The sequence below is a fragment of the Eretmochelys imbricata genome, chromosome 27, assembly GCF_965152235.1.
Source record: "Eretmochelys imbricata isolate rEreImb1 chromosome 27, rEreImb1.hap1, whole genome shotgun sequence".
Lineage (NCBI taxonomy): Eukaryota > Metazoa > Chordata > Testudines > Cheloniidae > Eretmochelys > Eretmochelys imbricata.
The window spans coordinates 7,654,364-7,680,741 of NC_135598.1; the positions used below are offsets into that span (position 1 = coordinate 7,654,364).

At 44.1% G+C, this 26,378-nt stretch overlaps 1 protein-coding gene across 1 annotated transcript; it reads left to right on the forward strand.

Annotated features, from left to right (window-relative positions):
• Positions 1 to 1,057: 1,057 nt before the first annotated feature.
• DCAF7 (DDB1 and CUL4 associated factor 7) lies at positions 1,058 to 19,861 on the forward strand. Its single transcript, XM_077806352.1, has 7 exons — positions 1,058 to 1,424; positions 13,184 to 13,342; positions 13,880 to 13,991; positions 15,087 to 15,205; positions 17,229 to 17,438; positions 18,168 to 18,285; positions 19,439 to 19,861. The coding sequence occupies exons 1-7, from the start codon at positions 1,287 to 1,289 to the stop codon at positions 19,609 to 19,611; spliced, it is 1,029 nt and encodes a 342-aa protein (XP_077662478.1). The 5' UTR covers positions 1,058 to 1,286; the 3' UTR covers positions 19,612 to 19,861.
• The last annotated feature ends 6,517 nt before the right edge of the window (positions 19,862 to 26,378 follow it).

A 26,378-nucleotide genomic window follows, 5' to 3' on the forward strand; every position in this document is an offset into this window, starting at 1 on the left:
TGCCCTCCTTCCTCCAGCCCAGCACTCCCCCCTCTCTATGCATCTCGAGCAGAGAGAATCCAGATGCACCAGCAGCAGACACAATTCTCTACACTCTGGGTCCTAGTGGTGCCCCCCAAGTCAGGCACCTGAGGCGGCCTCCTCAGTTCACCTCATGGTAAGGCCAGCCCTGGGTACCTGCCTAAACAGGTGCTGCAATCTTTTGAGAATCTGAGCCCATACAAATTAGACTTTTCTCTGCTCCTCCTCCAATGCCTTGTCTGCAGGAGAACTGTCAGCAGTACTGCAAAGCTTTCGAAAAATGTTCCTAGCGTAAGACAAGGCTTTTATGTGTTTCCATCCGTGTATGGGATACACTCCTTGACTCGAAGCAGCACGGACTCTTTCCTGGCACAGCCCAGCAGTGACATTCTGCCTCACCTGCCCTTTGAATTAACCTACAAGGGTTGACCTGGGGCATGGTTTTTAAAACTGCTCAGCATATGGACTGCTTGGCACAGCTAAAAATCTGGCCCTTATATTACTGCTTAAATGGGAGCTGATCTCCTTAAAGGCGCCTGATCTGACCCAGGGTTTTTACAACACAGCTAGTTGTCGGAGCTGGGATTCGAACCCCTCTCCGTGAAGGATACGTCTAAATCTAAGGCTCAAATTGCTCCGCGAACCCCTCTTGGGCTCCAAGTCCCACCTGCCACCCAACAGCTCACTCCTGACTGACACTTTTTCCAGCCACTAGGATGAGAGAAAGATAGATGGCCCGCCTCATGAAGGGGCGAAGCCACTGCGACCCATCGCAGCCAATGAGATGTTGAGAAAGAGCATCCCATCCTTCTGGGGCGGGATCGAACGGAGTGGCAGGTGACTCTACTAATGCGGGGCGCGACTGCTTAGAATGAGCGGTACAGTGACCAATAAGAGACCGGAACGCTTCTGACTGGCAGGTTTCCCACCCAACGGCGGTCCGGGACGCCCTGAGTGGCGGTCGACTCAGCCAACGGACGCGCAGCGGGCGGGGCGGCCCGCGTGGTTTCCGCTCCTGTTGTGTGAGGGGCCGAATCCCAAACGGCCTCCGCCGCGGCGCGCAGCGTCTCCGGGTTTGGGAGCCGGGACTCGGGGCCGGGAGCCGGCTGCGCCCTCCACCCGCTTCCCCCGCCCGGCCCGTCTGTGCCCGCAGCCCCCGGTTTCCGTAGGCCTCGCTCGGACCGAGACACCCCCCCCCCGCCCGCGCGCCGCCTCGGCTGGGCCCTTGCCCCCTGCGGCCCCGGCGCGCGCCCCCCGGCCCCGCCATGTCGCTGCACGGGAAGCGGAAGGAGATCTACAAGTACGAGGCGCCCTGGACCGTGTACGCCATGAACTGGAGCGTCCGGCCCGACAAGCGCTTCCGCCTGGCGCTCGGGAGCTTCGTGGAGGAGTACAACAACAAGGTGCGTGGGGGGCGGGCTCGCCGCCGGGGACGGGACGCAGAAGGGTGGGGGGATCGCGGGGCCCCGGGGGCAGAGTTAAGGGTAGGGCGGGGGTGGCGGGGGGGCCCCGAGGGCAGAGTTAAGGGTAGGGTAGGGCAAGGGGATGGTGGGGAGGCCCTAGAGGCAGAGTTAAGGGTAGGGTAGGGCAGGGCAAGGGGATGGTGGGGAGGCCCGGGGGGCAGAGTTAAGGGCAGGGCAGGGCAAGGGGATGGCGGGGAGGCCCGGGGGGCAGAGTTAAGGGTAGGGCAGGGCAAGGGGATGGCGGGGAGGCCCCGGGGGCAGAGTTAAGGGTAGGGCAGGGCAAGGGGATGGCGGGGAGGCCCCGGGGGCAGAGTTAAGGGTAGGGCAGGGCAAGGGGATGGCGGGGAGGCCCCGGGGGCAGAGTTAAGGGTAAGGTAAGGGGATGGCGGGGAGGCCCCGGGGGCAGGGTTAAGGGCAGGGCAAGGGGATGGCGGGGAGGCCCCGGGGGCAGGGCAAGGGGATGGCGGGGAGGCCCCGGGGGCAGGGTTAAGGGCGGCCGTCACACTCTGGTCACGGAGTTTTTTGTGAGGCATTTCCTAGGGTAGTAGGTGGAAACCCCTCCTCTTTCCCCAGCACTGGGATGTTTGGGCTGGGGTCAGCTTTCAGTGGTATGAAACACTGATGGCTTCATGTTAAAAATGCCTGGTGGGGCCTTGCTTCTGAAGGTTTCATTGCTGTGGGAAGGGTTTTGCAGGACGCATGAAGGTTTCCCCCCTGCAATCTCTTTCTCCGACTCTTCTCTGGTGGACCTTTAGGAGAGGAATCTCCTCTCTCTCTTCCTCATAAGGTGTGCTATAGCTGCTGTATGCCCTCTCCAGATTTAAATAAGAGACCTCACTTCCAGGAGCAGCCCATGTAATCACTCTTACCGGCACTGTGTTTTATTACTAGGCAACAAGCTTATAAGTGCTATAACTTCCGCTGTTTTTTATGAATATCCCTCTTAGATAAGCCAGCCTGGGGGGTCAGGGTGCATAGTCCTTTTGTGGAGCTGTATAATGGGAAGCCTCCAAGCAGGGAAGACTACAACAGAGTTGGTGGAGGGAGTGGGATGGCTTACAACTTTGTGGAGAAATGTAACAAGGTGTGGGCAATTTTGGGGCTGGGCTGGCATTGTCTGCCGTGGCTAAATTCTTGCCTCCGTAGTGCTCTGGTCATCTAAAGTGCTATCCCATTGTGATGTATAGTCGTTTTAACCAGCAGGCTGTATGTGTGTCTCACTCACAGTTGGTGAGTTATGTGGGGGCCATGGGAGCTCAAATGGCACTGGGACTGTCAACTTGAAAATCATTCATTTGTTAAAAATATCTTATGGCACTATGCTCTCCCGTGCATTCCCATGCCAACTTTTGTCATTTTACAATTGTATTTTCCCATTTAAATCTCCCATTTCTCTGTGAAAGACCCATACAAATGGGAGAAAACTGACTATACGGAGTGCTGTTGAATGGACTGAAAAGTGTGTTTCAGTTACAGTAATAGGTGTTGTAATAGCAGGTGATAAGAGAAACTTGCATCTCTTGTGGGGTGGTAGTAGGGAAAACAAACTAAGTTGTGTTGGGTTAATGCTCATTTTTGGGTCGAGAGAGGCTTGCTGTTTGTCATAGTGGCAGAGAATGAATGAATGTAATGACAATTGCAATTTCCTCCAAAAATTCTCTTGGCCTGAAACTTTCCAGCTTGGTTTCAGCCCAAAGATTTTTTTTTTTTTTTTTGAAAGACTATTTAAATCCAGTTATCTGGTTTGAGTTCTTTGGGTGGGGGGGTGAAGGGAAACACTAACACTCTTTGGAAGCCCCTTATGGTGGCTAATTCAGAAACATCTGAAAGTTAAAGCTTTATATGACAAAGGGGAAAACACTCCCTGAAAAATACGACAGCCATTGTCAGCATTTGCCAACAATTTTCCATGGTGAGGTATCTGAGATACCAGTGTTAACCCAGTACTTTAGTATGATTCTAAGGTAATTTTGTATTTGTGGTTGGCAAAGGGTGAGTTTTCAATGGCTTCTGCTTTACCAGAACTGTCTCAATATGCTTATCTTCTGATACTCCGTCAGTGATCGGACACAACCCTCTCAATACCATCAAACTGACCAAAATCTGAGATCGGCTAAAAGAACAATGGTCTCCTAATTAAATCCAAAGCATTTGATTAAAAAAGGCAGCTGCACCCTCTAGCTGTATGCATGATGTAAGGTAACAATCTATTGTAAATGTGATGTTCTAGCACTACATATGCAAAGGACCTAAAATAAGAAACTGAAACAGGGATTGGACTAGAAGCGGTAGGATGAGTTCAAAGACCATGGGCAAGGTTCTGTGCTGTGACTCTTGACAGGTAACAGAAGGTGCAGCTTATGTGAAGGGGGTTGGGGGATACGAAGTTGTCTTTGGGTACATATTCACTACCCACCAGATAGTGATCTATCAGAGATTGATTTATCGTGTCTCGTCGAGACGTGATAAATCGATCCCTGAATCGATGCCTGTACTCCACTGGCAAGAGGAGTAAGCAGAGTTGACAGGGGAGCCGCCACGGTCAACTCACCGCCGTGAGGACGGCCAGGTAAGTTGAACTAAGATACTTCAACTTCAGCTACGCGAACAGCGTAGCTGAAATTGTGTATCTTCGTTGAACACACCCCACCCCACCCCCAGTGCGGCCCAGGCTTTTGCCGTCTGGGCCACTTCTAAAGCAGCTCTAACATTTGGTAGCCTTACCTTTGTCCTGGGGATATTCCCAAGTGGGCTATTATGGCCCCGGATCTGTCCCATTGTTTTCCATTCCCTCTGAGTACTGGAGAGTGCGAGACTTACCTGTAGAACTGAAAATAGGCATGATGAGTGGGGTGCAAATTTGTTTGCCCGATATTGCTGTAGAAATAAAATATATATTTTCTTTAGTCTTGTAAAAATTGAAACAAGACCTTCAGATTTCACATTTGGCTGTTCCTCAAAAGGGATCTTGATCAAACACTGCCAGACTTGTTTACATCACGTATAGGTTTTCAGTTGCATGGTGCTAACGAATATCGATAGTCACCCATGTAAAAAAATACCTAATGGAGGCAGGGAGATTGCAGATTTCATTAAATAAAATTGTAGCTATTGCTAAGCGTATTGGTGGTTCTATTGATTATAGTGTTGGTAGTGTCTGCTGTACTTGGAGACCATGCACAGCAAAGATACGCACCTCTGCACTCTTGATTGCAAACAAAACCTACCAGCACTGGGATGTGGTGGTTGCTACCCCACTGAGACTCTTGTGATGATGATGATATAATCCAGTTTGCTGAATGTGGCAAGGAAACATTTAGGAAAATGGAGGGAAGTTTGTCCTCCAGTGATGCAGATGCTAGCTAACTATATTGGGGCCATGCTAGTTGAAAAGTGGCTCTTTCAGATCTAGTCCATATCTATTTATGGGTATTATGAGAGAACTTATTTAAGTGTGTTAAATGGAGCTTTCTAATAAAGTAAAGTAAAGCTGTAAAGTACATGACAGCTCTTGGTTTGATAACTGATTAGTTTCAGGGACAGGAGGAGGATAGCTTTATAGGGCAGGTATGAAAACTGTCATCCTACATGTGCCTTATCTCAGCTGGCAAACTTACATGTCAATCACATAAGGGAGCCTAATAACTTTTAAAAAAAAAAAAAAAAGGTACAGTCAGCAGCATTTAAAGAAAAAATTAAAACTAATGTGACATTTCATATACATAAACTTTAAAGCTTCTTAGAAGCTTCAAAACAATATTTTTCTCAATTTTATTCCCCTTGTTTTGGAGAACATTGACGTCTCTGCTTCCCCTGTGTTTCTAATGATTACAAATCAACATTGTAATGAATATCATCCATTTTGTTACTATTTTTAGGAAAGTAGATTTCCTAAAATCACGCCGGTATTCCTGTCTCTTCCTTATTTCCAAGAAAAATAAGTCGTGCTTTTAAAAAGATTCAATGCTCCTCACATTCATTACAGCAGAACTGCCTACTGTGAGGGTAGTGCAGTGGATGAAAGCAGGACAGATTCTTATCTGATTTGTATTGGTTTGGATTTCTTCCAAAAGGGCATTCCTGATGCAAGATACAAAACCAATAATACAACTGCAGTTTTCCCCCCAACCTTGACAGACAGCATAATATAACCCCCTATAAAACCTAATTCATAAAGTCCCTACCTGAGGCGGTTCAAGCCCCACCATCGGTAGCAGTTCACAGGAATAGGTGCACTTCTTGTAGCAGGCTGTGAAGGCCAACAGACATGAGCTATTTTGGACCCAGGGAGCTTAGCTTATTGCAATGTCCCAAATCATTTAGGGCTTTGTAGGTGAACAATTCAGGTTCAGACGGGAAACCAGTAGGAAGCAGTGGTGTGAGCTGTCACTTGGTTACTTAGTGGTGTTCCTCCACTCTGGTAGACTGCCACATTCTTGACCCAATATATTTCTGGATTCGTTTAAGGCACTGTTTACAAATGAGAGGCATGAATGATTAACCGGGGGGCAGATAGGACTCTTAATTTTTCTCCACAGTCTCAGCTTTCACTTTTTTTAAAAACAAGATTTTTAGCTGTCAAAGTTGTAAAGAGACATTTCAGTCACACTTTCAAGGTTAACTGTAGTCCTAGCCATCTGAGTTTGCAGGGGGTTTGATACAATAATCAAGTTGTGAATTGCCCCATTTGTTTCAGTGGGTACAGACTCAGATGCAAATGTCCCCACTGTAAACTCTTATTACTCAAAGCATATAATACCTACATTTTAGAACACTTTTCATCAGATCTCAAAGCAGTTAATATCATCCCCATTTTACAGATGGGGAAACTGAGGCATAGTGAAATGCTTGCTGGGTGACCTTGGGCAAGCCCAGTGGCTGAGCCAGGAATAGAACCCCAGTCTCCTGAGTTAGTCTAGTGCTCTAGCCACTAGGCAGCACTGCTTATAAGAAAGGAAGCACTGCTGTGAAAATGGCACAATCTGTCTCCAGTCATCTGGGGCTAAGCCTTTAACAGCACTTGGCAGGGTTGAAGAGGGATGGATTGTTCGCATTTTCTTGAAGGGGAAGCTCAGTTTTCAAGTCTAGGAAATGCTGATTTGAAGCAATAGATCTGCCGAGTTGTCTTATCACAATCTTCTTTGAAATCTAAACCAAAGGCTAAAACTGAAATACTGGTCAGTAACCTAAGCCAGATTGTCCGCATCAATTCATACTCTCCCTGCAGCATGTACAGTAGAACCTCAGAGTTATGATCACCACAGTTACGAACTTACCAGTTCACCCCACATGTCATTTGGAACCAGAAGTACACAATCAGGCAGCAGACCCCCCAAAAAAGCAAGTACAGTTCTCTGTTAAATGTAAACTATTAAAAAAAGTAAAGCAGCATTTTTCTTCATAGTAAAGTTTCAAACCTGTATTAAGTCAATGTTCTGTTGTAAACTTTTGAAAGAACCATAATGTTTTGTTCAGAGTTACGAACATTTCAGAGTTACATACAACCTCCATTCCCAAGGTCTTCATAACTCTGAGGTTCTACTGTGTTTATACTTTAAAAGATTAAAAAAGTATCTTTCTATTCTGTTAAGACCATTGTGTGTGTCTGGCAAACAAGATCTTGGTAACTAATCAGGTGAGAGACCTGGAAGCATTCAGAAGAGGGAGGGTCTGAATACTCCGATAGGAGTCTGCCTTCTGGAGTAGCAAGATGCTCTTTTTATTGTAACAATGACAGGTTTCAGAGTAACAGCCGTGTTAGTCTGTATTCGCAAAAAGAAAAGGAGTACTTGTGGCACCTTAGAGACTGCCATGTACATTGGTCAAACTGGACAGTCTCTACGTAAAAGAATAAATGGACACAAATCAGATGTCAAGAATTATAACATTCATAAACCAGTCGGAGAACACTTCAATCTCTCTGGTCACGCAATCACAGACATGAAGGTCGCTATCTTAAAACAAAAAAACTTCAAATCCAGACTCCAGCGAGAAACTGCTGAATTGGAATTCATTTGCAAATTGGATACTATTAATTTAGGCTTAAATAGAGACTGGGAGTGGCTAAGTCATTATGCAAGGTAGCCTATTTCCTCTTGTTTTTTCCTACTCCCCCCCCCAGATGTTCTGGTTTAACTTGGATTTAAACTTGGAGAGTGGTCAGTTTGGATGAGCTATTACCAGCAGGAGAGTGAGTTTGTGTGTGTATGGGGGTGGGTTTTTGGAGGGGGGTGAGGGAGTGAGAGAACCTGGATTTGTGCAGGAAATGGCCTAACTTCATTATCATGCACATTGTGTAAAGAGTTGTCACTTTGGATGGGCTATCACCAGCAGGAGAGTGAATTTGTGTGGGGGGGTGGAGGGTGAGAAAACCTGGATTTGTGCTGGAAATGGCCTAACCTGAAGATTACTTTAGATAAGCTATTACCAGCAGGACAGTGGGGTGGGAGGAGGTATTGTTTCATATTCTCTGTGTGTATATATAAAGTCTGCTGCAGTTTCCACGGTATGCATCTGATGAAGTGAGCTGTAGCTCACGAAAGCTCATGCTCAAATAAATTGGTTAGTCTCTAAGGTGCCACGAGTACTCCTTTTCTTATTGTAACAATGTTTGTCTGTTTCAGATTAGTTCTAAGACAGAAATAACTTTGTCATATGTCTGTGTAAATCCCTTTGAATTAATTTGGCAATGATTCATTCAGTTAGGGACAAGTTGTCTTGCCATCTTACCTTCCTTTACTCATAACTTTCTTTGGAAAATTCATATTTTGAGGCAGAAGTTTTTCAGTGTGTGACATCTGGGGGTTGGGAGGGTTAAGATGTGGGAGCTTGGGCAAAATCCCTACAGTTGCTCAATTAAACAATGGTAAAACAAAAGTAATGACACTTTCTCTCACAACTCAAATAGCTGAATAGTTACCTTTGGCAGGTAAATAGTATTGATTGAGAACTGTCTATAATCAAGTTTGAAAAAAGTGGATATTAAGTTACAAATAGAAGTTGGCTTTTTGCTTATATGCAATAAAAAACTTTGCACTGTATATCCATGCATTGCATCTAAAGTGCTCACTGATCTAAGTAGTTCAAGCACTTGAAGGTCTTAAACCAGCTTAGAGGGGGGACGCTTACTCCTGGGATGGAGAAAAATAAAATTTTCTTCTTCTTTACATGTTAAGTCAGTTTCATTTCTGAAGCTAATTTTAGATTTGAACAGGAACTTGTCCATAGCATGTGAAACTTTAATATATTTCACATACAATTTTTATTAAAGCTAATGTTTAAAATCAAATTTATACAAATTAAGGAGGAAGGTATTTTACATCTGGGGTCAGACTTAAGTTATGAGAAGTTACAAGTATCAGTTACAAGGTTCACAAGATGCATACATAGCACATAACCAGCATAGACCCAGATTGGGGTGCGGGAGTTTTTGAAGCGTCAGTGAATAAGTGATCTCTGGTATGCCATCCGTAGACTCTGAATACGTTCTAAGTCAGTGGTGTTATAGCGAATAGGTGCAGTGTGGCCAAGCTAGCTGTGCTGTAAGAATCTTAGCTCTTATTTCGTGATTACTTCATTTTTAGCAGTGCAAGCTTAATGTTGCATTAAGAAAGTTTTTGTGTTCAGTAACTGTGTTTGAGAGCATAGGCTGCCATGGCAAATATACAACTATTACTCCTAGGGGAATTCTGCACCACTGCGCATGTGCAGAATTTATGTCCCACATAGATTTCTTTGCTTCCCCGAAGGAAAATGACTGACAGGGAAGCAAAGGGAAGCCACAAGAGCAGTCATGCAGCCTTCCCCAGCAGTATGTTTTGGGTGCCCAGGACAGCCGCAGAAAGGTAAATAACTGAAGGGCAGGGGGCGGGACTGGGGAAGACCTGGCTGGTGGCTCCTACGCTGTACTGGGCTCAGCACTAGTCCTGGCTGGGCTGGGGAGGACAGGACTTCCTCTTCCCCTGCATGGCATCCAGGGGTAGGTCAGACCCACCCGCATATTTCTCCCCCAGCTGCAGGAAGCTCTGCAAACTGTCCCTTGCCCCCCACTTCCTGCACCCATCACTCAGCTGCAAGGGGAGGGATCACTGTATAGGGAGCTGTTCCCCAATCCACTATCCATCCAGACCCTCCTGCAGAGCCTCACCCCCCACCCCACACACAGAACCCCTGACAAGCCCCACTCCCCCAGACCACCCCAATGAGTCATCCACACCCAGATCCCCACCCTGCTGTGCTCCAACCAGCTGCACCTGGATCACCACCCCACTGAGTCCTACTCCTCCAGCATCCTACCACCCCCCCACACACACACACACGCAGACACCACTGCCGAGCTCTATGCCTCCCTCCTCACCCCCAGGACCCCCACCCTCTGCTGAGCCCTAACCATCTTCACCTGGAACCCCCTGCAACGTCCAATTACTGTTGCATCCAGAACCCCCTAACAAGCCCCTTTACATCCAGATCTCCTCGGCACCCGGATCCTGCTGAGCAGCCCGCACCCAGATGGTCCCACACAGAACCCTCTCAACCCACACCCGGATCCCCCTCACTAAGCCTCTCCACGCTTGGATCCTGCTGGGCTGAGCCTGCCTGCCCACACCTGGTGCACCTGACACGGAGGGGCAGGCCTGGCCTTGTGCTGTATCAGAGTTGGATGCAGCCTCGTCACTGAGTCCATGTCCCGGGGGAAACTGTAGAGTGATCTCCCACCTCTGTGCAGCCAGTGGCCTCTGCTCCCCAATGCTATGCTGGAGCCTCCACATTTATTTGACAAATAAAATTTGCAGAATTTTTACTTTTTTGGCACAGAATGCCCTCCGGAGAAAAGTTATTGTAGTAAGCCTTCTCGCTGCCTGAGAGCTGGAAGGAAGTGGGAAAGAACTGAGAGGAACTGAAGGGGGACGCTCCTGTTTGAGTGCCTATTTGTGGCTGAGCATGGTGTTACAGTCCTCTCACCCCGATGCCTCCAGCAGATTGCTGACTGACCTTCATGGGCCTTCTGTGGCTTGACACTCCAGCCAAGCCACAAAGTCCAAATAAACCCTGCAACAGGGTGCAACTCATCACTGCGGTGCCTCCTGCTGGATGTCCAGGGGATCAGCTCTGCTAGCCAGTGCCCCCTCTTCTGGTGGTGTCTCACCCACTGTCACCTCTGCTCCTGGACCCATGTCACCACAACGACTGTGGTGGTCCTCTTCAGGACACAGCCCTCTGTCTGTGTCTCACTCAGTTCTCTCCCCTTCCAGGGAACAGCAGTCCACTGTCTAGCCACTTCCTCAGTGGCAATTGGGGTAAGAAGGGGACCCAGGCCCACCCACTACTCCAGTTCTCAGCCCAGGGACTCTGTAGATGGCAGCTGCATGCTGCATCCCCTCCAACCCCACAGTCTACTTCTCTGGGCCACTTTCCCGCAGCCCCAGCACCTCTGCCCTTGTCTCGGGGTCTCAGCATGCCAGCAGTCAGCTGGGAGCTCACTCTTGCTCCCCTAATCCTGCCCAGCACTGCTCTGTCCAAGGTGCTAGCTGCCCTCTGCCTGCAAGGCAGCCAGTCCTCCCAGCTCCAGGGAGTGACTGACCTGCTCTGCCCTGTGGCCCTTCTTATTTGGGCCTGCCTGGCCTTGATTGGCTGCTCCTCGCAGCCCTTCTCCACTTGGCTGCCTGTTGCACAACCTCCCTAGGGTTATGGGCTAGTTATAGGGCTAACACCCCGTCACAAACCCCTTCTGGGGTATTAGAGTCCAATAAACAGTCTATTTGCCCTCAGTAGGGTCTTCAGTCCTGGCTCTGCGGCCTTTAATTCGGCCCTTTGTTCAGGCTCCCAAATAAGCTCCATCACTTCTTGGGGTTTATACTTTACCTGTGGCCGGTAGGGGAACTCTGGCCCACTCACTACTCCAGGTTCCAGCTGATAGACCCTATAAACAGCAATATATGGCTTTTTTCAATTCATTGCTGTCTCTTCCTTGGGCCTCTTGCTACCTGGCCCCTTTAGGTTCACCCTAATCTCAGGGTTAAGGTTCTTAGATTCTCCCTGCAAAATGAGCTGTGCAAAGTGCAGCCAGAAAACAAACTCTGGATATACCCTCAAGCTCCTTTTTCCAGAGAGCAGCACCCTTTCTTGCCCCCTCTGGTCCCAGCCAGGAGCTGAACGGCTAAGGCCAGGCAGCTCCTTTCATCTAAGCCAGCAGGGCCCTGATTAGCTGTGGCATTCCCCTCTGGCCCATGGAGGATGAGGCCCGAGCAGAGACTTTAATTGAGCAGGCCACAAAAATACCCAGGATTTTCCCCCGTGTTATATCTAAGTCTTTGTCTACCCTGGGACTTCCATTGTTAAAGCTTTTGTGGCTCGGGGTGTGAAAAAACACCCCCCTGAAGGACATAAGTTTGAACAACAAAAAGAGCTGGTGTGGACAGGGCTTTGTCAGCGGGAGCCACCTCCTGGCGACGAAGCTACTGCCCCTTGTTGGAGGTGGTTTTATTTTGTTGCCAGGAGAGAGCTTTCCCGGCGATAGAACGGCTACACTGTGCACCTTACAACAGTGCGGCTGCAAGGTGTGCAGTGTAGACAGAGTCTAATTTAGAATGCAGTGAAGTGTTTGAGAAGTTCAAATTATTCCACACTTTGTGCCTTATTTTGTGCTTGTTAATACTAAATTTCATATGCCACCATGCTACAAATCTTTGATATAAAGGAGCAGAAAAATCAGAGTTTGACTACTTCTTCCAGGTCTTAACCCATTTGTAAAACTGTCACTCTTACTTTGTCACTTGTGTTGCACTGTCTGCTATGATTTTTAAGCACTTTGCTGTTGGAGACCTGGGGTGGATCTTTTGAATTGGAAACTGATTTAAAGTCATTTAAAGAGAAGAAATATGGCACCCTAGCATGCCACTTTCATTCACTTACCTTGCTAAAACCATATGCTTAGAAAAGAGGCTTCTGTAATGCATACGCATCTACTGAAACCATGAAGCAGTCTTATATGTGGGAAAACTGGGCATGTTTCCTTTTTTTATTTTAAAGTTAACAGACTAAAAAATGTATATCTGAAAGCAGCATAGGTGGAAGAGAAGAAATAGCTTCCATCATTTGGAGGACAGATCTGTGTTCTGGTTATGACTTTGTAACTCTCTTCACATCTGTGCCCCAATTTCTCCTTCTATAAAATGAAATTAGTTAATACTTTTGTACCTCGGAAGGAGCTGAGTGGTTTGGTTTTAACTCCTCTAAAAGCATTTTTGAAATACTTGGTTGGCAAGTACTAGAGAAGTGCAAAATATAGTGGTGGTGTAGATCAATGACTAGTATTTAGCAGGTTTCAGAGTAGCAGCCGTGTTAGTCTGTATCCGCAAAAAGAAAAGGAGGACTTGTGGCACCTTAGAGACCAATAAATTTGTTAGTCTCTAAGGTGCCACAAGTCCTCCTTTTCTTTTTGTAGTATTTAGCAGTAGATCTTTCATGTCCTACCGCAGATTGTATTCCTTAAAATTTTGAGAAGGTGAAAGAGGGAGGTATCTTGCAGCTTGTCAGGATGAACACTGGAGTTTGTTTTGGTATATCATTAATAGACTCTTAACTGCTAATATAGCATTTAAAATGCAACACTCTGTACATGTTTTCTTAATACTGTTATATACATGGTTATTTTGCTAAGCAGAAAAGCTAGTTTTTAATGGATAGACATTTTCTTACAGGTCCAGCTTGTTGGTTTAGATGAGGAGAGCTCAGAGTTCATTTGCAGAAACACCTTTGATCACCCATATCCTACTACAAAGCTCATGTGGATTCCTGACACCAAGGGAGTATATCCAGACCTGTTGGCAACCAGCGGTGATTACCTGCGTGTGTGGAGAGTAAGTAAATATCCTCTCGAAAAGGGCCACGTATGTGCCGTTAACTGCATTGCATTTTGATCCCCTTCTCTCCCAGTCCCATTTCTTTTGAGGCACATTTATCTCTAGCATTATGCTCACCAATATTGTCCAGGGGGAGGACCCATAATTAAAAGCCAATGCAGTAATTTGTTCTTTTACCTACATTCTCAAAGTAACGTAGAACCCTCTCTGAATAATAATACAATGGCTGTGAGGTATCTTGAGAATTCTAGGAGTGTCAGAATTATGAAAGTAGCTTATTAAATGTGATGGCAAGGCTCAGTAGTTGCTGTTGTAACAGAAACTTATTAGGGGAGAGCATATGTAGCTTTCTCAGTTGTAGTTCAAACAGTCTGAAAGCTCTTCACAATAGATAAGATATTTATGGAAGAAACCAATGTCAAACGCAGTTAAGATTTGAAGTTCTGAAAGCCTATGCTCTATGGGGCACATCTTGGATTTTGCAGCCAGGCCATTCAATAAGGCAGTTATTGTGTATTTAATTTCTTCCTGAAGGTGGGTGAAACTGAGACCCGACTGGAGTGCTTGCTGAACAATAATAAGAATTCTGATTTTTGTGCCCCATTAACGTCGTTTGATTGGAATGAGGTGGATCCTTATCTTCTTGGTAAGACTGCTGACACATTAAATACTCAATATAAAATTGACCATTTTGAATCTAGCCCAGGTGAGTAGTGACTAGAACTTACTACCAGCTCATGGGTGTTCAGAGGCCAGATTTCTACATCACAAAAAGCCTGCTGCCGTAAATGTCACAAAAGCGTAGCCCGTGGAGACTGAACTCTTTCTCCCCTCTTGGAGGAGGTGTCTTCAGGTCAGGGTTGTGCACGTGGGTTGGTGATGTTCCCCTGCTCCTGCTTGTGCTCGGCCTATATGTTGAATAGAGGGTTTCAGTCTTCAGGTCTGTCGGATTGACACGTTTTGTTAGTGTTAAATTTATACACAGACTCTTCCGGCTGAGTTCAGCCATTTGACTGTAGCTGAAGGTGTTGGACAGAACATTGCCCCACAGGTACCATTGCACCATGTTTGTTACAGTGAAATACCTGTGCAGCAGCAGGAGTTAAACCAGGCGTCACTCTCATTTGGAGCATTGTTTAATTATAATCTGTCGGGTGGGGTATGAATCCAGGATGGTATGTACTCCCCTTGATCCATAGTCAAGACCTCCACTAACATCAGGGTGAAGTTTGAACAGAGATCAAGGGGGCAATACATCCTTTCTGTAGTGTAACATTTATTCCTGTGTTTCCTCTTTTGCAGGAATTCCTACCCATGAAGGGCCTCACTACCACCCTTGTTGGGCTTTAAAGCTGATGTTCCAGTTAGTTTTGTATAGGGCAGGGGAGTTCACCCCACTGAGTCAGGCTGTCTGGACACTCAGGCAGACATGTTATCACTTTATGCTTGGTTCATCTTTGGAAGGCTTTCTCTACAGCTATGAGGGCTAGAGACTTGGCTTAAAAATTTCTGCACAACCTGAGTCATGTGGGCCACACACACATTGTGTTGGCCAGATCCAGCCTGTGATCCATAGTTTAATTCAGGCATGTCAAACATTTTAATCCTAATACTTTGCTCATGCAGAGTTCTCTTCACCCAGAGATCTCAAAGCACATCTGAGACTAGTCTCATAAGTGATAAGATGACATTTCTGCAGATCTATGTTAATACCACCATTAACAGACACTCTTTGTTTCAGGTACCTCTAGCATTGACACAACCTGTACCATCTGGGGTCTGGAGACTGGGCAGGTATTGGGAAGAGTAAATCTGGTATCGGGCCATGTCAAGACCCAGCTTATTGCACATGACAAAGAGGTGATGATATTGCTCTTTCTTTTTCTAATTCATACGGTTGTCTGCATTACACCTGTTAAAGGCCTATAGAATGAACATAACTCCCATTTTCTCCAGAAAAATCTGAGGATTTAGAAAAAAGACTTGGATTCTACATTACATATGTCTAAAATTAAGTTGCTTGTAGTCTGAAAATTCTACATACTCGCTTTTACTCATTTTAGACGGTGGACCTGCAGCATATGCTTGCTGTTTTGTTCTAATTTGTATTAAGTTTTGTCTGGCAATATTTTATAAATTTAACTCCAGTTTAAAGTTGAGAGGCTAATTAGTAATTGACGGGTGGGAAAACTTTTTTAATAATTTCTTTCTTTCTGTCTGTCTTTCTGTCTTTCAGAAACCTAAAGATAGCAAAATATGGAAACATACAGTTAAGGCACCCAAATCACCCTGTAGTGACAGCAGCCTCTAGACTTTCCTTCTTTGTTCCTTTTATACTTAGGACAGTCATATCAGACTTTCTCATTCAATTAAGGGTTTGTAGGATCAGGCCTGTATAATAGAATAAGTCTTAGAACAATGAAAAGGAGTACTTGTGGCACCTTAGAGACTAACCAATTTATTTGAGCATGAGCTTTCGTGAGCTACAGCTCACTTCATCGGATGCATACTGTGGAAACTACAGAAGACATTATATACACATCTCAAATAAATTGGTTAGTCTCTAAGGTGCCACAAGTACTCCTTTTCTTTTTGCGAATACAGACTAACACGGCTGTTACTCTTAGAAAAAAGTTTATAACTGCCTAGTTTAAAAAAAATAAATTTTGCTCCCTGGCTCCATTTATGAGGGAGTGGAGCAGGGATTCTTTACTGCCTATGCCTTTCTGAGGAAGCCTCTATGAGCATTTTGGTAGGGTGCGGGAGAAAGGAAAGGCTTCTGCATCCCCTGGGACTTTCTGCCCCTTTACTTCAGGGAGCATTACTAGAGTCTGTAGTAGTTTTATTTAGACTTGAAGCCTATGTTCCCCAACAAAGTTCCTACCAACCTCTTCTCCCCACCCCCACAACTTTCTTCCCCAAGCGTTCCCAAAAACTGAATGACATGTCATACCGTAAAAAATGTTTGGTTTTTTATTTAAAATATGCATGTTGCAAAAGTCATCTTGGCATGTATTTGGGATGAAGGTCTTTCTAGACTCTAGACAAAACCTGTACGACCCTTTGTCCCATAATAGACCTTTGTTTCTGCGACACTTCCCAAAAAAGCTGATTTTAGTAGTAACGCTTTCTCTTCTCTCCACTATTAAAGTTAAGTTGCATTAGTATCTAGACTCCTACTGCAGAGGTCTTGGAGGATAGAAATTAGAACTGATAATTTTTTTTAGAGGTCTTTAAAAATGTATGTACATCTAAATTGTCATTTCTCAGGGGGACTATATTCTGAGCTAGGGAAGAGGCTATATCGCTTCCATCTCTAACTGCATCATTGGCCAGTAGGCGCAATTTTATATTCTACACCAAGATATCTGTGGTATTTGCTATATAATCATTGCAATTCCCTAGTAAAATCAAATGCCTGACAGAGTAAATAGTTAGTGATGACACACTATTTAGATGGAAAAGCCCTCTTAGTGTATTCCCCAGACAGAGAACATATCTGGTAATAAACTGGTGCCACACTGGATCTTAAGACTTTTTGTATGTTTCTCCGTGAATAAGTATATATAGCACATGCAGTCCAGCCATGTAATGGTGATATTTTTATTGGAGAGGGAAAGGCCCAGATGTAGATACTGAAGAAGCTGGCACAGCTGCTGTAGCTGTGTGATTAGCACTCCTAGCATGCTCCCATCTCAAACTGCCTAGAGAGCAGTGCTGTCACTAGTTTGACATGGATGTGTGCTGTTCTTGTGTTTGCAAACACTAACTGGTAGGAGGAGGAGGAAGAATTAATAGGGCACATTCCTTGAAAGTGAAGAAATGGGAGCCAAAATGAATGTTAAAATAATGCCATGTTCTTATCTCCCCTATCACTGAGCAGGTGTATGACATTGCATTTAGCCGCGCGGGTGGCGGGAGAGACATGTTTGCGTCAGTTGGCGCAGATGGCTCGGTGCGGATGTTTGACCTTCGTCATCTGGAGCACAGCACCATTATCTATGAGGATCCACAGCACCATCCATTGCTGCGTCTCTGCTGGAACAAGCAGGATCCCAACTATCTTGCAACAATGGCCATGGATGGTATGGAGGTGAGGCACTGACCGTTTGCCCTATAAGCTTCAGCAGTTGGACTTTTTAGATGAGCTTACTGATTAGTCAGTGCTTGTAAACCACTTTGAAGGAGAAGAGCACTACATAAGTGCTTAATATTTGGTATCTGGGAGAGGGCTGTAGATATGGATTGCAAGAAGCCCAGTTTCTGAGAAAAATATTGTAATGAGTTATTCTATGGAGTTGTTCACTGCATTGTACACTGTTCATTTTCCAAATGTATTGAAGTTCATACTTGCTGAATTTCAATATTAACACTTTTATAAAAGCTGACTTGATTTCATATGTCTGCATACTTATTTGCATCTGTAATATGCAGCTGTAGGTCTTGAAAGGCTCCTTTAATCTGTAGCTGATTTTGAGACTGGTCCTTATGCCTCTAAGAGGATACTCTTAAGTTCCATCTTGCTCCAGTGACTTCAAAAGGCACTGTAGATTTTTCTTTAGTTCAGCATCACCAGTACTTCTCCATGAAATTGTAACTTCATGATTCTCTCTGCCTGTGTTACATGTTACACAAGATGTACAGAGTGATTCTCTAGCTGCTTTCAAAATTCCTTGGCAAGCAGATATTGTAAAACCGCTTTTGGTCAGTCGTGTGTGTCTTTAGAGACAGTGTTGTGTCTATAACATTCTTCCAGAATGTCTTTGGTTTTTTTTTTCTTCAGGAAACAAATGAATAAACATTTTTACTTTTCCTTCTGAAGGTGGTGATTCTAGACGTCAGAGTTCCCTGCACACCTGTTGCCAGGTTAAACAACCACAGAGCATGTGTGAATGGCATTGCTTGGGCGCCTCACTCTTCCTGCCATATCTGTACGGCAGGTGAGCATGGGGAGAGATCTGTTCTCCTTCTCCGCTCCTCCCTGTTTGGTCCTGTTCCCCAGGAGCTTTCTAAATGTATGAATGTCTATCCTGGGACTCCTGCAATCATTTCCACTACCTCAAATCTCTCCAGCTCTTGGAGCAAAAAAATAAGGCTCGGGTCCTAGATATATCCGATGTCATAGGTGCTCATTTTATTGCCCCCACCATTTCCCAAAATTCTCCAGGGAAACGGAGAAGCTGCTGCCTCTTAAGCAGTTTGGGCATTGGGCTGTCTCACCTTGAAAACGAGGGACTGCGTCCCAATGTCTGAACTGTGAAGTGGGCAACGCCTGTCTTAAGTCATGAATGTTGGAGTAATTCACTAGGGAATGCACGTAAAGCTAACAGCTAACCGCTTTATTCAAAGGGCTGTTTTCTCTCCTTGTAATAAAGCTAGAGTTGCTTACAGTGCTCAAGTTCTGCATTTTTCGTTTGATGAATTAAGCATTGCTACTGGCTGAATATTTTGTGGCAGGCCCTTTTTTGGCTGAAGGAGTAATATATTTGTACCCACAGTAGAGAGGTTCAATATATGGCTTCTTAACATCCATTAGACCATACTTTTGGTTTTGGCTGTGTGTGGGCTCCCATTTAAGTCATTGGGAGCTGGGCACCCATGTCTGTGGTCAGAAAAGGTATTAATTTTCTGAGAAAATTGGGCAGATCTCCTTGGACACAAAGCTTAAAACCATGTAAGTTAAAGATAGGAAAGGTCTCTTAGATTCCATCTAGTCCATCCCCTTGGCCAATACAAGATTGTTCCCGCCATTGTATATTCAATGCTTTCTCCAAGTGCTGGTTCTTAAATGTGCCTATTGATGGTGCTTCCACCATTTCCCTTGAGATTGTATCACAGGTGTGTAGTGATCTAAAGATATATATGAGCAGGGTTATGGTGGAGTGGAGTTGTTTCATTTATGTGATCTTTGTTTCCTCCATATTTGGGAATTGCCCAGCTTTATTGGTTTTTGTTTTTGTTTTTTTTTCATTTGGACTTCTCACTCTGTATTTTAGCTTGCTTTTGAGACTATATCCCTCCAACTAGCCATGTAAATATGCCTGTACCTATTTCCGAGATGATTGAGTCTAATTCTTTCTTACCTGTTTGTAGCGGATGACCATCAGGCTCTCATCTGGGATATCCAGCAAATGCCTCGTGCCATTGAGGACCCAATCTTGGCCTACACAGCAGAAGGGGAAATCAACAATGTACAGTGGGCATCGACTCAGCCGGACTGGATAGCTATCTGCTACAACAACTGTCTGGAGATCTTGAGAGTGTAACACTATTGGTCTGTGCCAAACTGAGGCAGGGCTTTATAACTTCCCCTCTCCTCTAAAGTAAGAACAAACATGTTTCAAGTGGCCAGTATCTTTTGTTGCTTTGCATCTACTGTTCCAAGAAACTGTTACAGGAGTTAATGGCAGGTGTCGGCTGTCCCTGCAAGACTCAGAAAACGAAGGGATGCACCCAGCCTCTTGGACCTTCTGGGTTTTGATTTTAATATTTTTCTCAATTAAAAAGTTCTGTATATCTGTTTGTTGACTGTGTTAATGAGCATTACAGGCTTTAAATGACTGTTTTAAGTTGCTGCATATGTCCATGTGTTTGTCAGTCAGCAGAGGCAGCACATCCAATTAGTTTGATAGATGTAAGTGCAAAACTAGGTGGAAAGAAAAGACATTAATATTAACCACCACCTTTGCAGGAATTTTTAATCATTCCTGTTACTGTCCCTAAACTGTTTGAACATTTGTATGTTTTTATATATTGGACTAAGTTTTCTATTAAGTCGGCTCTTCACCCCAGTTCTTATTTTTGATGTGATCCACTTCCATGAGCCCCAAGCAGGATCTGTTGATAATGATGGGTCATAAGCATCATTGTAGATTTCCTAGCAGTAAACCTGTTGCTGTAGCTGTTGCCTTGGCTATGTGCCCCTGACCATTTGGTCAGAATCGCCTGGTGCTGTGAAGTACCACTACTTGTCGCACAGTACTTCCATTTTAACCGATGCTAGAGGCAGTTGTTACTGTGGTGGGCCTTATGTTAGATCGTAAGTGAATTATTGAGTCTCCCACAGGTGTATTACTTAACTGGTGATACGATTCACAGAGAGAAGATGCTATGAGCATGACTAGAGCTATTTTTGAAAACATTTAGTAAAAAATGTCACTTGTAATGCATTTGGATAGACACGTCCAGTCAAATGATTCCTCTAGAAAGCTTCCTGTCTGAACCCAAATAAAATGGTTTCACACTTTCTAGCTTACTTGATGGGCAACTGTAATTCTAAGCAAAATTCTGTATCTAACCTATACCTTAGTTTCTTTTGCATTTGGCTCCTCTTCCTGGGAGTTCTACAAAGTGAACAAGTGAAGAGCTAGCTTTTTGTTCCTAAGAGCAAGGAGAGAAGCATTAGCATTGTACTGTCAGATCTTGTTGGATGAATGTGATAGAAACAGTTAGAACAGCTGGTCTGCTGTCCAAAGGCAAATCATGTCCCCGTAAGGGAAAGTTTCCTAAAGTAACATACAGGGTTGGGTCTAAATTAAAAGAAGTTGCCCAGTGTCTCAAATAGAGCCAAAACAAGGTCTCCAGTTGTCATTCTTGGGTACTGCAACTCTTGTAAGAGGACCAGGATAGGTATGGTGAGGGGGGAGCCTTCTATTTTCATCCAAGTTCCCTTTCTGAAGTGGAAAGGTAAGAGTGGGCGATGCGAGCCCTCTGTCACCATGATGCTTTATGATTAGAGCTGCGGAGGGTTAGCAAAATTCTTTTGTTGTCTTAACATGGCGGGTAGTTTGAATATTGTCATTTTCTTGTTTTGATCAGCTATCTGCAATACCCTTCAAATGAGAAGGTGACAAACTGAACACAGCACTGTGGTGAGGTCTAACCATCACCTTGTACGGTAACAGACTGAGCTGATGAGGTCAAGATCCAGATCAGCTGACCCTGACTCATTACCTTGAGAGACAATCTTGATACTGAGTGAAAACCAAAGGCGGCGGCATACGTAAAAAGACAAAAATTATTTTTTTTAAAAAAATATTAGGCTTTCAATTTAAAGTAGCTTCAGTTACATACACCTTCTCTCCAGAGTCCTTGCAACCATAGGTTTCTATTTTAAATGCTCTGTCCCTCTTGTTCTGAGACCCAGACAAACAGGGAAGACTGGCTACATGGAGTCAATGAAGCTAAATGTTCAGCCTGCTGTCAAATGCAGATTAAAATTGAAAAATGGAGATGTCTCCTTTTTCAATTATAATCTTACCTGTTTGTGGTAACAGGCAAAAATTATCCTACAGGTGACTTTTAAAAAAAAATAAAAAATAGAAAACAGTATACAAAAACATCTTATTCATCTGATCACCTTTCATTAGTGACGGATATTTACTCCAGTTAACAGTGCAGAGCCAACGCGTCTCTGGGAGAATGAGGTGCGTTCTGTTCAGTCTCACGCATTGTCAATAAAATTCATTACGTTCAAATTGCAAAATTTTTATTGATGGGTGAGCCATAAAGAACTGACTGGTGTTCAGATTCTGGCATGGTTGCCAGATAGCTTACACATGCATCTCTGGTATTTTAAGCGAATTTGCTCCAGAAATCATTGATACACAAGTGTGGAACTACACATTAAACTTGTTTCAGAGTAGCAGCCGTGTTAGTCTGTATCCACAAAAAGAAAAGGAGGACTTGTGGCACCTTAGAGACTAACAGATTTCTCAAATAAATTTGTTAGTCTCTAAGGTGCCACAAGTACTCCTTTTCTTTTTACATTAAACTTGATCACTCTTCAAAGTAGAGCTGCGCCTTTAAAGTTAAACTTAAATATGCAAGCATGTCAGAAAATGAAAGTTGCATTTCTCATAGCAACGTTTATTAATATTGTGTAGATTGCTTTTGTTTAGATATACTTGTAGCAATATTACATGAAAGTCTTGCATGTGTATCTAAATACAAGTACTAGGCACAGTGTAAACAAGCTAATGTCAGTGAGAGAAGCGTAAACCTTTTGCTTCCTGACTCTGCAAACTAAATGTGTTCACATAACGTTGCAATAAGTTTTGCGTTTCATGTTTTGGGGAAGTAGGGTTTTGGGGGAGATGGGGTGGGGGGGGACTACTTTCAGAATGTTAGTATTTAAATAGTCCCAGTTAGGCTTTTGAAGTTTTATTCTGTTGATGTAAATTGCGTGGGTAAAGGTTGAGTTGCTGCTGACCGATTTCTGCAAGGCTGAGTTAACAGTGTAGCTGTATATCTGTTTCTAGCTGTGGTCTTCAGAAGGAAAAAATGATAGCAATGTAATGTTCTTCAAGCTGAAAGCTTAGTATTTGCAGAACTACAAAGAATGTATCAAAAACGGTGGATCCCATGATCTTAATTGTTTCTTGTCCACCATTTTCTCTGGTCTCTCTGATCTTGACAGGCTCATGTTTCAATGAGAAACGTAGTTTCCTGCAAACTGTTTATGGTCAGGCCAGACACTGAGCTTATGTGGTTTCTCTGCCCCATTATAGGCTGTATTAGGCAGAATGGTATTGAACATGCTCATTGACTCTTCTCTGTAGATTCTTATACTATGCTCATTACTGTGGTATCTGAACACCTTTAAATCACACTCTTCCTCCCACCCAGCTGAGTGATGGTCATGGAGGACAGTTCACTTGGAGAAGTTTTAGTTGATATAGTAAGAGTTCTTTTGCATTAAGGAAAGGGAATAAACATCCAGTTGAAACAGCCAAAGGGATTTTCCTCAAACTTTCCAAAAATATAATCCCACCTAGACTAAGAACAGAGTTTAGACCAATGAGAATTGAGCATTAAGAGCATGTGAAAATGAGACTAAATGAGTACACAACTTCATAGCTTCCATTACCAGCAGAAGTGGTTCTGTTATGTACACTGAGGAGACCTCATCTTGGGGCCTTCCTCCATAAGATTTCTTGCAGAACATTTGTGGCTTTGTCTATAGCGATTAGGCTCCTGATCTAAATTTCCTTGAATGCAATGGTTCTCCTCCAACTTCACTAGTTTTGTATCCTTTCTCTGGCTAACTAATTCCAGCCTTTGGGCTGCATTTTAAAAACTCAGCTGCCCTGGATAGCTGCCCATGTGATAGTTGGTAACATGTTTTTGCTCCCAGCCCAAAGATGAGGCAAGACTCTAAAAGCTAGCTGGAGGATGAGCCAGTGCATTTAGTATGTTAAATCTGTATATTGCTGAATTAAATCACTGTGGTAGGTTGCTGCAACTAAACGTGTCCTTCCCATGTGCTAGGATTTAATAGGCAAGGTTGCTTTGACAATCTGAGTAAGAAATTCAGTGGTCTCAAAGTACAGAAAGAGAAGAGGTTGACACTGCAGGTTGTTTCTTTCTTTAAGCCCCCCTGGGTACTTATGGGAAGCAAAGCCTTGTGTATCTATCTAAAGCCTTGCTTCCCATAAGAGTCAAAATTCATGATCCCTTCAAAATTTAGTTGTGATCACACATCTGCATTGCTTCTAATTACTTTTTTTGAACACTGGATAATAAAGGTCAGCAACCAGAATAGATTCATTCATGAGATAAATCCACATCTGCTTGATCTGTAGCTACATTTCTCCAACCGAATCCCAGTTAAGAAACTGTCTATGCTAATGTATTGGCATATACATACATTTTTTGGACTTTTGTTTTAAAATATAAGTTCAGGAAGCTGAGCACGCTAGTTTTCATGCTTTAGATGGAACTTTAGCAGGTATATTTTTGTTAGGGTTAGGAATGGAATAACCTTCCTACCTCAATCCTTTAGGGCTGGTGTTTGACTCTGAACCCTGTGTCTGATCAATAAAATGTTAAATACAGCATGAGAGTTTCCTGACTGTTACAGTTCCAAAGTGGCTCTGGCTGGCAGCACATGGTGACCTCTCTCACGCCAGAACTACCTGAAAAGCAACATGAAAAATGCGAGCACTTGAAAATGCTGTTAACTCTGCAAACTGTGAGGCTTTATATTCAGATGATAGTATGATCCAGTAGGGGCCTCTCAAGCACTTGACTTTGCCTCTTGCCCAAACAGAACTTTTTTTTTTTTTTTTTTGCTTCATTTGGGTACTTTTATTATTGCCTAGTTGGGGCGGGGGGTGAGGGCCTGGAATTAGGTGCCCTTTCAAACATATGGCAGAAATGATAGGTGGTTTGGGTAGATGGTTATCATGGGATGTAGGTGAATTCTGCAGTCTGCTTTGTCAATTCCATAAACTCAGGAAAATGGATGCAGCTTTCTGCGACTTAAGATGCAGAATTCAAAGATCTTTGACTTGTCAAAATTCCTGGGTGCGGACTATCTTAACCCTTTCAGTATATGCCGCCCAGGCAGAAATGGATCAATCACAAGGTGCAGCTCGGTGCACAGTTGGGCTGTACAATTGTTTATACCTCCCTCAGCGTATTGAAAGAGTTAGTCATCCCACTACTGCCAGACAAAATGGTTCTGCCACTTCAAACCCAAGGGGAGTATTATCCAATCAGGGGACAGTTAAGGTAGCTCTGAATTACTTCAGTTGCCTTTCACTCCAAGGCCACTGGTTCAAATCCCAATCTAGAGATTGTTTTGATCCGTGGCCAGTATGAAATGAGGTGGTTTCCAGATCTGATTCCTAATGGGCAGGAGTACATTTGGCTCTAGATGGGCCCCCTTATTAATGTCTGCAGGGAAGCCCGCGGACCTAATGGTAAGTGGCACTTAAACAGCACACTTCCATGCTTGCTTGGCAACCAAATTTCTCTAGAGAAGGTCCCTCAGGGTCATAGCTGAGGTACATTGGCAAAGGTACGGTGAGTGAAGAAACTTGCACTGCCCGGAGGATCTCACTTGCTCTGGTTTTGATCCAGAACCTTTCACCAGCAGTGAAATCGTAACAAATGTGACTAGACACCAGCCACCAGGGTGCTTGTCTGGCAATTGGAGACCGAGCATAGAGGCAAGAGCAGTTCTAAGAGGAAGTTAGACACTGCTGTGTTAGAATTCTGGACAGCCGTTAGTCTGCCCGATAACTCAAACGCCTCTTCTGGCTCACAGATATCAAGCATCAATCTAGAATTTCCTTGCTAGTGAGGAAAATGACCTGCTTGGCTTCCTTTTCAGATAAGCTAATAAAGGACAATGCTGAGGGTTTTTTTTTTTTATTCTTGCAAGGTTCTGCAGCCGCAACAAACTACAGGCCCTGGTTCCATCTCTCGTTCATACACACTAGTCAGCAGCTCTTAGAATTTCAGTTTTCCTGTTTGTAAAGTATGCAAGTTTCCTTCTATGTGAGAGACAGTAATTGGTCAGGCAAATCCAAATGAAGGCACAAAGAACTTGCTAAGCAAAGGCGGAAAAGACTCCGGCCGTAAATAGTACTGCTATGAAGCAGTGCGTTGTTTTTGACAACCTGGTGAATGTGAATTTGTGGCATCTGCTATTTAAAAGGAACTTTTTTTACTTGGGTTGCCAGCAGCATACAATGTAATGATTAAATCTATCGAGCCGAAGCGTGTTTTGGTTTTTTACTACTAGTAATGAAGTAGGAGATGTTCATTTTGTTATGTGTATTCCCTTTTGCTGTTCCCATTTAAAGTCCCATTGTGATAACTTCCTGAAGGTGTGATCTTTGTAGCATGATTGTACAAACATACATATGAAATTCCAGATTTCTTGTTCTCACTAAAATATGTTAAAGCAATAGCAATTTTACTGCTGTCATGCATAGCTTAAGGTGTTTGCACACTTTTTCCCTCCCTCTTTCGTATTGCTTGAGATTTGCAACTTTGCTACTATACTGTACTAAAGGAATCCTAGCATCCAATTATCAGGCAGACTCAGACACGTTGTTGCCACAAGTAACTGCAGTGTCCTGGTATTCCTTTTTTAATTATTTTTATGGAAAAATAATATAAAAGGTTTTGTTACAGTGGATTTTAACACCCGAACCCTGGAACCATATTATTGAAACTTTGTAAAATAAGTCAGTCTTTTATGAAACCGCTTGAAAGTGGAATGTTGCATCCTTTTATGCTA